At 35.1% G+C, this 15,431-nt stretch overlaps 1 protein-coding gene across 1 annotated transcript; it reads right to left on the bottom strand.

Annotated features, from left to right (window-relative positions):
* Positions 1 to 2,994: 2,994 nt before the first annotated feature.
* LOC127625946 (nuclear ubiquitous casein and cyclin-dependent kinase substrate 1-like) lies at positions 2,995 to 14,694 on the bottom strand. The gene is made up of 9 exons (XM_052101440.1): positions 14,646 to 14,694; positions 14,431 to 14,459; positions 12,387 to 12,436; positions 11,508 to 11,604; positions 9,759 to 9,805; positions 9,532 to 9,675; positions 9,125 to 9,283; positions 8,260 to 8,412; positions 2,995 to 5,406 (listed from the first exon to the last, which is right to left on the bottom strand). Exons 2-9 carry the CDS (start codon positions 14,445 to 14,447, stop codon positions 5,171 to 5,173), a joined length of 903 nt encoding a protein of 300 aa, XP_051957400.1. The 5' UTR covers positions 14,448 to 14,459; positions 14,646 to 14,694; the 3' UTR covers positions 2,995 to 5,170.
* Between the last annotated feature and the right edge of the window lie 737 nt (positions 14,695 to 15,431).

Raw genomic sequence — 15,431 nt, 5'->3', positions numbered from 1 at the left:
TTGATTGTATATGATTACAAAGTAATGTGTTACTGTAATCTAAATACTTTGAATCAAAAAGTAGTGTAACTGAAAATTTTGATTAAAGTAATTACTTTTAAGTACATTATTTGCACTAAAGTAATATGTTTAATACATTTAAAATATTAATTAATATGTAAGTCTGATAGTGTTTCTGTGACAGGTGAAGGTTGTGACAATAAATGTGGAAATATAGTTGTATATCATTGTGTAATAAAGTTGTATTTATTCAGTACAAATATTTAAAATCATTGCAGAACACCGCTGTCTGCTCGACATGTCAACAGGTCTTAAGTGAAAGGATGGTAATCAAAGGACAAGAACAGACAAATAGACACAAAAAATGAAGTGGGCAGTTCAATTTTATTTTCTTTCAAGAACTTTCGTCCATTTCATATCTGAACACACAAACAAAACATGTGATTTGATCATTCAAAGTGGTAGAAGAAGAAAAAAATCTAAAGTTTGAATGGAAATGAATGGGAATTTATTTTTTGCATAATTAATTATATATATAATCTAAAACAACAGCCACAAAGCACACACAGACATGAAGGGGTGAGACTAGCAAACATCAAGAGTGCAAAACACACACACACACACACACACACACACACACACACAAACAAACTTGTTTTTATATCATTGTGGGGACTCTCCATAGACTTCCATGCTTTTTTTGGACTTTATATAGATCCAACGATAATTTCTATCCCCTCAACCCTAAACCCTCACAGAAACCTTTTTGCATTTTCAAAAAGACATTGTTTAGTATGTTTAATAACCCATTTCCCTTGTGGGGACCGCTGGCTGGGGCCCACAAGGTAGGTGATCTCAGGTTTTACTATCCTTGTGGAGACATTTGGTCCTTATTCAGGGTTGACAGTAATAATAATATGGCATTATTGCAAAAACTGAAATAATAACCTCAAACAAACCAAACAAAATGCTAAACTTTGACAAAAGTACTATTTGATAATGTTTAAATTAGGGCTGTCAACCGATTAAAATTTGTAATCAAATTAATTACATTTTGTCCCGATTAATTAATCGCATTTAATCGCATATACAAATATTTGCTGAGAAAGCCCCTCATTTAACAATAATTCAATAGATAATGATGAAATAATTATACGTAGTTATCTTTAAATATTTAAAACGTATATATATATATAAAATAAAAAATATTCAGGTAATTAAAATGCATTACATTATTGTGGCAGAAGAGTTAATCATTGATAAGACAATACAAAAAGCGGCTTTAGAATACAATGTATTGTTTACTACCATATTATTGATCATAAGTCAGTCATTGGTATACAGTTCAAAGCAATCCATTTCACAAGTGAATTTGTCAATCAGTTTGAGATTTATTATGAGGGCTTGTTTAAGGACCTGTTAATTTACACCTGTGTCAGACATGCTTGTGTAGCTTCCCGTAAAGTGTTGCGTCATAAACATAAAAGTTTTTAGGTCACTGTGTCAAGTTAAATATAGTTTAATACTTAGAACACATCTTGAAATCCCTTAGTTCGAATTTCTGTTCCATCCACTGATCTATCTATATATATTATATAGATAGATCAGTGGTTCCATCAAGTGTTTTGAACACAAGAACATAACACATGTTTGTGTTGTGCTGCTGCTGGATGATTGTTTTGTTCACTGTATAAACTGCATGTTGCCCATACAGCTGAAGTTTCACTTACTGACCTCTGGAGTAAACAGGTGGAACTACAAGCTTGCATTTCTCAGGAATCCTTTTTTTAGGGTCTGGGGCATTGCGATTAATTGCGTACATTTTTTTAGCGCGTTATTTTTAATCAAATTAATCACACTGAATTAATGTTTATGTTAAATCGACAGCCCTAGTTCTGCATATAAATCTAAATGCAGAACTTGACAAAACCTAGAAATAATTTCTTCAACCAGGGATGAATAAGAAGCTCTTTGCAGCCACCTAGAGTTTATAATTGTAATTTCATCTGGTTTTCATATATTTTAAAAAATGCACACCTAAGTTTGATTCTTGAGACTTTATGATTTCAAACGTATATGATTTATGAGGATTGGTAAAAAGGTCTAAATACCCAAAAACTCACTCAAAATGCACAACTCTAGTCTAACTCGGTCCTACTAGTTTTACTGTAGTAGCAAGAACTTTTGTAATGGTATTTTACAGAAACTAGTTACAATAGTGAATTTTCAAAAGATGCTTAATCTTTAGAAATTTTTAATAAAATATGCTTAACATATCTTTGCATTAAATCACTGACTTCCAGACAACAACAAAAAATGTGCTCAAGGCAATCTGGTTTTAAACTGTGAAAACAGTGACACCATGTGTATGAATGTTAGGCATACAGTAACAACTGTTCATATATGATGAAATGAGTGATAAAAATAAATGTGAATCACAACCAATCAGGTAGAATGGTGTAAAAATGTTGTTGCTTTACTTAGTGACTGGCATTTTCCTGCATTGAATAGAGACCCTATTTTTAGTGTTATCTGGTGTCATTGCATGCAGAGCCTGCCAGTGACAGCATTCTACAGATTTTTCAAAGTGCATTTCATGATGAAAAAAGTTCCTCTCAAAAGTGTTTTCCAGTGAACAGATAGGAGTCAGACAAGCATACAGAAGCATCAAGAACCTCCTAAAACTGGCTAAATCAGTGATTCAATAATGTTATCATTTAACAATGTGGAAACAGGAATTACAGTATAACCACTAAAGGAACTAATAGTAGTGACCTTTGCAATGAACACACATTTTGATTAAGAACTAATGGTTATTGTATCATATATGATAACGGATTTCTTTTTGAAATTGTGAGCAGTGAAATGCCAACTCACAATAAGTGCTTAAATAATAATAATAATTTAAAATGTAAATATTTTAATATATAAAAATGTAGTCCAGAAGAAAGGCAGTCTATCCCAGTAAAAGACACACAAAGTTTGTCATTAAAATGAAGATACATTTTATTTCTTTTCTTAAAAAAACAAACATTACAAAAAAAAAATCTGGAGAAAAAAAAAAAAAAAAAATTTAAAAGCACAAAACAAAACATTCATACGTGTTTTTGGACTGCAAGGTTAAAAACCAATTTAGACAGCATAAATGGAAAATATTCAGAGATGCCTGGCAGAAGGATCGACCCATGTCAGGATGCCATTTATGCACTGCAGACGGAAAAGCCCCTTAAAATGCATCACAGGATACACATCATGTGTGTCTGAAAATTAAAAACAAGCAGCAACAGATATATATTTTACGAGCAAACACACATAAGGTATGAATGGTACAATTCTTCTCCATCATCACAGCGCAAATATGCCAATCTCTGTCATGACATTACAAATGTATTTGTTCCAGGGCGATCCAATAGCAACAATATTTGACTTGAAACGTAATTTGCTTAATTGAAGAGCCCCCCCCAACATTCGGCAATACAATCTCCGGACAAATCAGGTATGTGTCATAGCTAGCACTGATTTGTAATGCTTAACTTTGCGGTGCACTAATATATATATATATATATATATATATGTATATATATATAAAAAAATTAAAAAAGGCTTCGTAAGGTGGCAACAGTGCGTGCGACCTCAAATTCACATTCCGTACAATTAACTGCTTTTCAGGACCGGTCTCACCACGCTCATGCATGCCTCCTTTGACAAAAGAGATGATAGCATTCGTACTGCAGCCTTTATACGAGATGACAGTGGACAAAGAAAGGAGAAGAAGAAGAAAAAAAGGGGCAAACAAACCCACATTATAGGAGGACAGAGCTAAATTAATGCAATTCCTTAAAGTTAAGCTCTTTTTGCAGCAAAGTGTTGATTACCACTGAAAATTGGATTCGTAGCTCAGTTTGTAAAAACAAACAAAACAAGTGTCGAAACACTTACAATGGAAGTCTATGGGGCAACCATTGTGCACTTGCCCCATTGACTTCCATTATAAGTGCTAACTATGAATGAGTTTCGAATAATTTCTGTGGTAATCAACAGCATACCAAAATCTTGATCTGAACCTGGAATATTCCTTTGAAATATCAAAATGCATAATGGTATAGTTCAAACTGGGGATCGATAGGGTAATATGGTACAAGTTATTCTCAAACCATGAGCATTAGTTCTCGGTGTAGATGCGTTTCTCCATCTTCAGCGGTTGATCGAGGTTAAAAAAGGAGCTAGTAGCGCACATTGAATAAATACAAAACGACTTAAGTCCTGGGATAAGGGAGAACCCTGGCCAACAGTAACAGAAAAAAACACCTCAAATTCGAACAAAAAAAATTAAATTGTGAAATTGTGTAACAAATGCCTTTCTAGAGATGTCACGACACAGCAAACTAATTGGGCCTCATGCATGAAAATTCCTGTAGAAATAGTTCAGAATAAGGTTCCAACATAAAAATAAAAGAAACTTTACATAAAGAATGCAACTAACAAATCAAATAAGACAATTTATGTAACAATGGGCCTGTTCATGAAATGTAACAAAAATCTCTGTGTAAATTGTTCATAAACCACAGTTATGCAAAATTGTCTGTTTTACCTACAACTCACACAGAAATCGTATTACAAATGATTTTACGCAATTCACGTAAGAATGGTATTATGAAAGATTTACATACAGATTTTCATGAAAGAGGTGCATTACTTAAATTGCCACATTGAACTGACAGCACAAATTGACTTTGTCATGAATAAGGCCTAATGATTGGTCACAACAATGACAGTGGACGATAAGTTTTAAAAATGTTATGAAAACAAATATATGAGCTTTTGCGCAAAGGCTGACCAAGTTTTTGGGAGCAGATCATCGTTATTTCCCTGGGCGAGCACCAACCCTACTAGTTGGAAAATGGGTTTCCCATGAGATTATATATGCTACCCATCAATACATTCGGACACATTTTACTCAATAATATATATAGATATATATGATCACAAGTTCTGGGGAAATGTCCTTTGTGATATGGAAATCATAGGCAATGTGAGAAAAAAAAAAAAAAAAGTTCAAACTATTGAGCCAGGCCACAAGAAACACACACAAAAGAATATAACTAGAAAAAAAAAAAAAAAGGAAAAAAAGTGTTAAGAGAAAGAGAAGGGGAAGTTGTTAATAACATGGCTAATCTTCCCCGGATGGAGCCTCCTCTGAACCATCTTCTTCCTCTTCATCATCATCATCCTCATGGGCATCTTCCTTTGTCTTTTTGGGCAGAGATTCTTTCTTCTCCACCTCATCATCTTCCTCGTCTTCCAGAGGGCTTTCAGGTTCTTCATCGTCTTTAGGCGAGGATTTCTCCAGTGCTTTAGCTGCGCTGGGGCGACCCTTCCCTTTACCTTTTGCAGGGCTGGGGTTCACTGAAGGACAAACAAAGAGCAAAAAGGGGGGGTTTCGTTCATATGGTTGATAATTTAAACAAATGAAATGTAGATACAGGTCAGATTTTTTTTTACATTTGTTAATTAGTTACTTATCCTTAAAAGTTGTTTTAAAATATGTATGACTTTCTATCGTGGAACACAAAAGGGGTGTAATGATCCATCGATTGTGATCGATGCATCAATCCAATAACCAACATTACAATGTTATTGATACAACAGGTAAATTTCGATATACATTTCTTTTAAGATGCACCTTTATTTTAATACTCGGTCAGCCATGTCCGTACGCATTTCCATCAGGCGATGAAGCAACCATATTACATTCATTTAATTTTACGAGTGCTAAATACGCTTTTCATGTGGGACACGGATGAACGCGGGTCTTTGAAGCCAAATTGCGCGATGCTATACATGCACGCGCGTTAACCATGCTTCCCATGAAACTCGAGCTCCAGACCAGTGACAAGATCTGTGCGAGCACATCAACTGTATGCTCCTTAAAATGTGAGCTCACATGTGTGATTAATTCGGCCCCATCACCATTAATGGATCACCGGTGGAGTGAATCAACAGCTTCAAGTTCCTCGGTGTCCACATCACTGAGGAACTCACATGGACAGTCCACACTGAGGCCATTGTGAAGAAGGCTCACCAGCACCTCTTCTTCATCAGACGGCTGAGGAAGTTTGGAATGAACCACCACATCCTCACACGGTTCTACACTAGTACTGTAGAGCATCATGCTATTGATGGTACGGCAATAGCACCGCCAACAACCGCAAAGGGTGGTGCGAACTGCCAGTAACATCATCGGAGGTGAGCTTCACTCCCTCCAGGACATCTATAACAGGTGGTGTGAAAAAAAGCTCAGAGAATCATCAGAGATGACAGCCACCCGAATCATGGGCTGCTCTTACTGCTACCATCAGGCAGATGGTATCGCAGCATCAGGACCCGTACCAGCCGACTACATGACAGCTTCTTCCCCCAAGCAATCAGACTTTTGAACACTTCATCTCTCATGATCAATACACACCAGCACTGCACTTTATTAATCTATTATCTCACACTGGACTGTCATAATTATATTCTCCAAAATAGAACTACAGCGCGCGCATATATATATATATTTATTAGGGCTGTCGATTTAACGCCTTAATTCAGTGCGATTAATTTGACAAAAAAAAAATAACACGTTAAAAAATTTACGCAATTAAATCGCACCATAATAAGAACGGCAAGCTAAATACCACCCGTTTACTCCTGAGGGCAGTAAGTGAAATTTCAGCTGTATGAGCAACGCACAGTTTATACAGTGAAGAAAACAACCCACAACAGACATGTTAAGTTCAAAACACTTGAAGGAGCACAAATGGGAACTAAAGGATCTCAAGATGTGTTTAAAGATTGAGTATTAAACTACAACTTCTATGCTCCAGCATATAAGTTATTTCCAGTTATAAGAGTTTATACATCTACACATCAACACCCTTACTAACATTTATCCCAGTTAACTGTAACAGAATTATTTACTACAACTGTGGAAGTTGGAAACAAGTCATGGTTAAGTACTTTTAACTGGATTCAACTGTAATCAAATGACTGATGATCACTTGTGAGATTTTTATTTTTCAACATCTGAAGTCCTTTGGTTTGTTGAAGATGTCCCACATTAAAAAAATGAGTATCCCATCAGGATACACATTTCAGAGAGCTCAATAAAATATTCAAATTTATATTTTTTAATTGAATGTGCAAAATAGGCACATAATATCAGAACATTGATTGCCGAAATTGTGACAGACTTTGCAGTATCTGCAAATATCGGATCGCAAGCCAAGAGAATCAATATAAGATCGTATCGTGATGAAACGTCCGATTTACACCCCTAATAATTTCCAAGCCACTCTTTTCCATAGAATGAAAACTGATGTTTTTTTATATTATATTTTCCAATTAAATATTCTGAAGCCATACTATAGTTTTGTGAAAGCAACAGACTGAAATAGAAGTTATTCACTGAAAATCTTTCCTTCCACCAATGCTCTCTAATTTAATTTGAGTCACATAATTAATGCTAATTAATAATTACAAATCACGCTCAAACATAATTAGTGGTCGACCAATAATCGAATTGAAATCTTCAATTCTGATATCTAGAGAGCAGGGTGGCCGATATATATATATATATATTTAAAAAAATTCTGTAGGGCTGGGTATTGCTATTCCAATTCACAAGCTCTCGATTGGATATCGACTTGTGTGTATATTTTGGTTACATATAATACAAAATAATTACTGAATATATTTTCATTAGTTATACATCTTGCATTTTAGCTTTTGATAAAAATATTAATAAAAAAATAAGTTATGAAGATCGGGATTCTTTGGAAAATCTATATTTCAACCAAGTCCTAGTTTTCTGTGTGTAAACGTCAGCATGCCACAGATGTCACTGATAGTACTCAAGTATTCCCAGAACAACCAAACTTTTTTTAAACATGCAATGTGAGTCAACCAACAAACTAAGTACATAAAGATTACACTCTCTTTACTCAATGCATGCGCAGTGGCCAAAAAAGTATTTGGACACAAAGGACACACTAAAAATCACCTTGACAACAGTCGATTAAAAGTTAATGCAAAAATGGCACAGGAAAGTGAAGCTAGTTGAGAAAAGCTTGAGTCCTTTGTTTGCAGATGTCACTTGGTTCAGTATTTTGTTATCGAATGCAATGACATTCAGACATTTTAAGTGTAACTTAAGTGTTCAAATACTTTGTTTTGGGGACACTGTAACTCCTTTATCTTTAAAGTGCCAGTAGCTACCTGTGGCCTTAAGACGGGGTTTAGGAGACTTCTTTTCTTTCTTCTCCACTTTCCTTCCTCTTTGAATCACTTTTTTGCCTTTCTTTTTGGAACGTCCGTAGTCACTGTCATCATCGTCATCAACCATGAAGTCTTCGTCGCTGCCTGACTCTTCTGCAACAGAGAAAATAGTGAATGTGAAGAAAACATTTACTTTTCCTGTAGAAAATAAGGGAGCGGTAGTCTGACCATGCAAAATTTGTTGATGAGAAGATGCTTGTTCGGGTGTTGGTAGAAGGGCTGGGTTAAAAATTTTGATTTAATGATGCATCACAATATTTGTATTGATTCCTAAACTCCAAGAATGATTTTTTACTTAACCCTCTACAATGCAAGTTAATTGACTTATATGGGACCAAATTCTGATCTATGCGACAAAAAATGTCTGTCATGAGACATTGGCTGGTAAATATTCAGATTTCACACACCTTGTTCTACAAATCAATGTAAATACTTGTAAATGGTACAAATTATGCATGTGTACAATAAACATGTAATATATATTATATGTATGCAATATAATACTGTATATGAAACTTTTAAGACATCATATTTATTGATGGCACACATGGAATATATACATTTTAGAAAGCTAAAATGTGACAAATGAAAAACTAATGATAAAATAAGAATGGGAAGATTCATATTTTTGTAATGGACAAAGTTGTCTCCTGTACCATTAAAAACATTAGCTGAGGGAGAATTTATATTCCATGCAAGCAAAACTGACATTATAACCAAAATACACCCAAAGATCTGTATCAATACCCAGCCCTAGTTGCTAGGGTTTTTATTTGCGAGGTTACAGTTAAAGCTAGACACTCACGGTCCACAAACTGCTGTTCTTCCTCTTCTTTATCCTCATCCTCACTGCCTCCGTCTCCCAGCAGGATTTCTCTCTGTTTAGACACAGCCTTCGACGCAGCCTGCCTCACCTGTCTGGGTTTCCTGCTGACTTCTTTATCATCATCATCATCACTGTCATCTGCAGAGAAATAAACATGCACATCAACAACATGCACCCCAACAGTTGGAACTTAATAGGGATAGTTCTAAACCTATGTAACTTTCTTCCTCAGTGGAATACAAAAGATGTTAGCAAGAATGATATCCTAAGTAACCATCACTACATCCTTTTTCCATATAATGAAAGTGAATGGTGACTTTATGGGTGAACCATTCCTTTATAGCTAATAGCAAAAAGTTATGGTCATAATTTTAGTTGTTGCTTACCTCCACCTCGTTTCCTCTTCAGTGACCGTTTGCCAGGCTTCTCCACCTTTGCTTTCTTTGCCTTTTTGGCCTTTTTATCATCATAGTCACTTCCTCCATCTTCCTCCTCTCCAAAGTTGTTGTCTTCATCACTACCCAAGTCATCTAACAGACAACATAACTTTAGAACTGAATAATTTTTTACAAATCTTTATGGATTAAATTTCAATGAAACAATAGCAATTTACCCGCAGAATCATTTTTGGATTTGGAGAGTTTGTCATCTGAATCCTCACTGCAAAACAACAGAGAAAGACTCAATTGTAGGTTATCAGAAACGTCAGATTGATTTTGTCAAAAGAACACCCTTGTACATGGGATTTATTTGCTAGTTATAATTAACCGCCACTTATGTGGGTCATTAGAAGGAAATTATCTCAAAAAGATTCACTATCCCTGGAGATCAACAAACCAAACTGGTGAATCTCATTAAACCTGTAAGAACATACCATTGAACATTTTTCTTAATCGTGATTTACACATTTACCATTAATACAGCATAAACACTGGTTTGAAGGGTGGGACATTTGTAATGTTGCTGCCCTTCTACGAATCATGAACGTGGCTTCACGATTGTAGCAAAGTGAATAGTCACAGTCTACTGGCAGATTAATATTGTGGAGGATGAGAGTTTACGAGACTTATAGTGTCAGATCTATAGTGTCAAATTTCAGCACTTTCTAAATCTGGTATTAAACGTGATTAACTACAAAAAAAAATAATCGACTGACAGCAAAGTCAGAACCTTTGTGATGTGTCAGCAGTCACTACACAATTCCATGTCAATTACCAAATTAACTCTTAACTGTAATTTTTGGTACAAAACAAACCCTGGTGGGACTTATGATAGACACAAACACATGACCCGCTGGAGAGAAGCATCAGCATTTCCCCATCAATGCCAGTTGCTTAAAGCAAAACAGGACGTTCATTGCTAGTGCTTTTATGTGGAGCTGAAAGTGTCGCAAATAATTGAATTGTGGTTTCACATTTGTTGTATTAAAGCGGATAGCCACTATTACAGTATTTTCTCAAAATAAAGCTGCAACTGAATTTAATGCTACGTCCACACTTATGTTTTCGTTTGAAAATTCATCTTTTTCTTTACGTTATGTCTTTCCGTCCACCCAGAGACAGCGTTTTTTGTCAGCGAAAACTGAGCTTTTTGAAAACGCATTGCCAAGTGGATATATTTGAAAATGGCGTCTTCACGTTGTAGTGTGGACGGGGAAGACGGAGATATCTGAAAACTATATTTGTTGTCCTATGATGCGGTCATGTGATACATTCAACCCAAAACAACCAAGATGGCGGCCCATTTCACTTTCAATTAGTCATTCTCCTACTTAGACTTTGGGAAAAATTTGATGTTACTTTTATACTGTTGAATACTTTAAGAAAATGTTACTAAAACATTGTTGCATTTTCTTTTCAAATAGGAACAATGTATTTCTACACCAAAATTGCGTATATAGTGTCAAATTTCAACACTTTCAAAATCTGCAATTAAATATTTAAATCTACATAATTATTTATTTAAAAGAAATTCACATCATAGTATTTTTTTTGCATTATGGTAATGAGAATCAGATCATAATGCAAAATATTATCATTTAAAATAGTTACACAAAATGGTAGTATTTGGTGTAGTATTTATTTAAATAAGAAGTATTTTAAGTTATGAGGATTCTAATGAGAATCATATTTGACAAATGGGAATTACAAAAGTAAAATAAATAACAATTACTATAATGACAATTGTCCTAATGGTGGTCTTAATTTTTTTCTTTCCTTTTGGGTAGAAATATGACTTTGACGTGTTTTCTTGAGATTTACACACACTATTTAATCTACATGAAATCATATTAAATACATTACTTCCAATATGTTTGTCAAGTACAGTTTTACACCATAGTTCTGAAATTGGAGATTCTTGCCTGTCATCCTTCGAGATCTTAGGCTTCTTGTGCTTGACTTCACGAGGGGGAGCACGAACCTTCTTTACAGTTTCCTTGTCTTTGCCATAGCCCTCATCTGGAAACAGAAACTAGATGGATCAAACAATGAAATGCACAACTGCACAATCTGTGACTCTTAACCAAACAGTCTATAAAAAGTCACCAAGTTGGCCTGCTGCACACTTGATTAATGGCTTTAATCTTTGCATAATGAAGCCAAATTAGGACTAATCTGATTTTTTGCATTGTGAAATCACAATATTCTCATTACGGTTTAATTCACACAAAATATTTTTATGAAAATTAGCATCAATTAAAATCAGTACAACAGATACTTCCATGATGCATACCTTCAGTTATACTTGGTCTGTTTATTTTTTGCATTACAGTAATGAGAATATGATTTTATCACAGAACAATAAGTTTCTGTAGGATACTTAATTGGGGCTTTTAATTGACGTAAAATTGCATAACATTTTATTGCATAAAATTCTGAATGATTTGCAAATGAATAATTTAGACCCATTTGATAAATGTTGACAAATTTATTGAATGAATAGAACTGAATCTAATGGATAATTCACTCACTATTGGACATCACAACATCATAAAAGAGCAATATTAAGCCACTGTATATTGGTTTAATATTTTGTAGAACATTTTATAATGACTTTTGAGATTTGATTAATTTCCATGACTTTTTCCACAACCATAAGAATTGATTTGTAAGCAATTTAAAAATGGTGTTACATGAATAAAGCCCAACTTGAGCAAATGGAAACGTTTGTGAAAGTCGAATGAACTTGAAAGACGCATTCTCAACACATATTTAAATGTTTCGAACTGCTGAGTGATTACCTCCATCATCAGATTCGTTAAACTGGGAGTAATTCACCACCTTTCTGTTCCTGTAAAAGAGACAAAACACTGTAACGAGTTTCAAACCATACATTTGTAATGCAGAGGTGCGTGTGACATTAATTCATGTTCTCAGAGGTTAATGACCATCAGAAGACGGTCAGCGTTTCTTCAGGAAACGAAAGCTCATTTAACATGCCACGCTTCATTATGTTTACTTGAATTAATGGCTGTTAAATAGTTTGTCAATTAGCATTTCATTGAGGGTTTCCTTAATAATGCAGACTTGTCCCATTTTACCACTCAGGCCAGATACTGGGTTTAGACAAACCGATCTCATGAAAAGTCGTATATAATTCACGAGTTGGCAATTTTATATGGTCTTGCACGATGTTGTTCGCATAAACATGTACATATTCTCTGATGTCTACTGTGGAATTAAGCATGAGTTCTGCACACGAGGTGTTAAGGACATATTTATTATTAACATTATGCCCTAACCCAAACCCCTTATTTAAACTTAACCAGTTGATAGAATGTGTAAACATGAAAGGAAGCTGTTGTGTGTTACAGAAGGAAGTAAATGTCATGTATTCAATGGAAACGATGTCCAGCAACATCATTGGCTGTAGTGCAAGTCGTAGCAATTCAAACAATTGCGGTTGCACCATATCATATGAATTAGACAAATTTAGAAAAGTCATACGAATCCTGATGAATTCGCCATGAGAGTGTGTTGGGTTGAGATGCTACTGCAATGTTGGAATTTTTTAGGGTATGCATTATAATTAAGCACATCCATATATATATATATATATATATATATGGGTGTAAGAATGGTAACTACAGTTAACCTTTACAAAAACAGTAATGTGATGGTATCAGATACCATGATACTTTTTGGTTAACCAACAATGATAGTTAGAATACAATGATAATCACAGTATTTCAATGGTAACTAATGGTCTAAAAATAGAATGTTAGCTAAATAATAAAATGGCATAGTTATGGGTTGGAACAAAGGCCACGTCCCTTGTGTAGCCAGTTTTATTTGGGATCTCCTCTAACAGTGTAAGCTGTCATAAGCTTGCTTTCATTTGCCTATTTTTAAATAATAATGTAACATTAAACACTGCTACCAAACTAACAGTTTAAATAAAGTAACAAATAACTGTAGTACATTTTGACGAACACTACGGTTACCATGGTGAATGTTCATAAGGACCGCAGCCCGCGTGCAACATTTCTCTGTAAAGTCGTTACGTGACGAAAAAACGCGAAAATATCGATACATTTTAGCGCTTTGTGTTAGGCTCTCAGTCATTTTTGTAGCCACAAACAACTCAAATATCACATACGGGTCTGATAATTTAATTATGTGTCAAAATGTGCGCCAAATTTGATACAAACCATCCACATTTTTCTCAGCACACAAAACGGGGGGTGTGGTAGCTTCACCTTACCCCGCCCCCTTCTGACATCACACGCGTTGTGCTAATTATACGCGTTTTTCTCAAAAACACACAAATTTCACAATCTTTAGTTTCTGCATTATCAGAAGATTGTTGTGGAATTTGCGCATTTATTAACCTGTCTGGAGGGGCATTCAACGGTGCAAAATCACTTGAATGAGCCAATGAGCGCCGCCAGTGTGGGATTTTATTACCCCCTCCTAAAGCATTGGATAAATGGGAGGCCATATTATCAGGGGTTTACAAGGAAACATATGAAGCCTTTTCGTTATTCTCATACAACCAATATAGAATCAGTAACAAATGTGTGTGATGCATGAGAAAGATCACACGCTTGATGCATATTGGACACGTGCAAATTACAGCCATATATATAAAATAGAAGGACATCCGTAGCCCTCGCCACTGGAAAAGACAACGAAAGCAATATGCATGCACATATGCTACTACAATGCTAAGAAATAAAGATATTTTGTCCCTAATCTAAGCATGCACAGCACATGCGTGAAGCCTAGTAGCTCAAGTGTGCATGCAACGCAGCCCAAAAGCAGGACGAATGTAAACCCACGTACCTCACTGGTCTTGCCATTTTGCAGGAATACTGTAGAGGTTAAAATGGTAAGAGAGCAAAAGAAAAAGCAGGGAAAATGCGAATCAAATTGGGTAATTTTAAAACACAAGGCAAGATAAAGCTGACGTCGCGAAACCAACGTCCTCCCCAAGTCTTAGGAATGAAAAAATACGGGAAATATCCCTGCTCTACGAGTGTATTTAGTTTAAATATTACCTTCAGCTACTCAAAATGGTGAATAAAACAAACTGAAACTGCAGCTTTTGCGCAACCTAACGATTGGGCAGTGGGCGGGAATTGAGGTCAAAACTCCTCCCACTTTTTTGTCTCGGAAGGCTAAATTTGCCCAGTGAGCGACGCTATTGGTCAGTTTGAAAGATAATGTTATCCAGGATTGGTCGTTGTTGTTGTCTATCAAAACTAGTATATCCAAATCAATCACCCTCCCCCTCGTTTGCGGATAGGTTGAACAGCATGGCTCGGAAACAAAAAGAGGCCCTTACGATATGTAAGATGTCCTTGTTTGAGAGCAGAAAACATATTTGTTGTTGTTTCTTTTGAAATCAGGTATATATAGATGAACATACAGCTTATATAAACGAGATAATGGAAAAGGCATAGAAAATACACACCCCCCAGCCACATTTTAGCTGGCTATTTACACAGGAATTGTGTAAATAGCCAGAGTATTGCAAAGTGATAATACATTCATTTAATCCTTACTATTACAATATTAAAAGTATTCACAATATTTTCAGTAGTATTTACAGTTATGCAATATTTATATGTTTATATGCCAATGATGTTATCATAATCACATTAATCATTTCTATTGTGTTGTAAAATAATGTGTAGGCCTATAACTGTACAGACTACTTGACATTCAGTCTCCAGAATAACATGAATGGAAAGCATCTTTTATTCTATCACAAGCAATGTTGTCGAGAAGATAAATCACTTACAACCTCTTGAAATAATTTTTAAGCACACATTATGTGACTG

This window comes from Xyrauchen texanus, chromosome 32, assembly GCF_025860055.1.
Source record: "Xyrauchen texanus isolate HMW12.3.18 chromosome 32, RBS_HiC_50CHRs, whole genome shotgun sequence".
NCBI lineage: Eukaryota > Metazoa > Chordata > Actinopteri > Cypriniformes > Catostomidae > Xyrauchen > Xyrauchen texanus.
This window is presented reverse-complemented; position numbering and strand designations above follow the sequence as displayed.

Excerpts from the sequence above, each read along its gene's own strand:
- LOC127625946 (XM_052101440.1), bottom strand. Across the intron at positions 11,605-12,386 it reads TAACGAATCTGATGATGGAG|ATGAGGGCTATGGCAAAGAC; the intron begins GTAATCACTCAG and ends TTCTGTTTCCAG. Across the intron at positions 8,413-9,124 it reads AGAACAGCAGTTTGTGGACC|AAGAGTCAGGCAGCGACGAA; the intron begins GTGAGTGTCTAG and ends TCTCTGTTGCAG.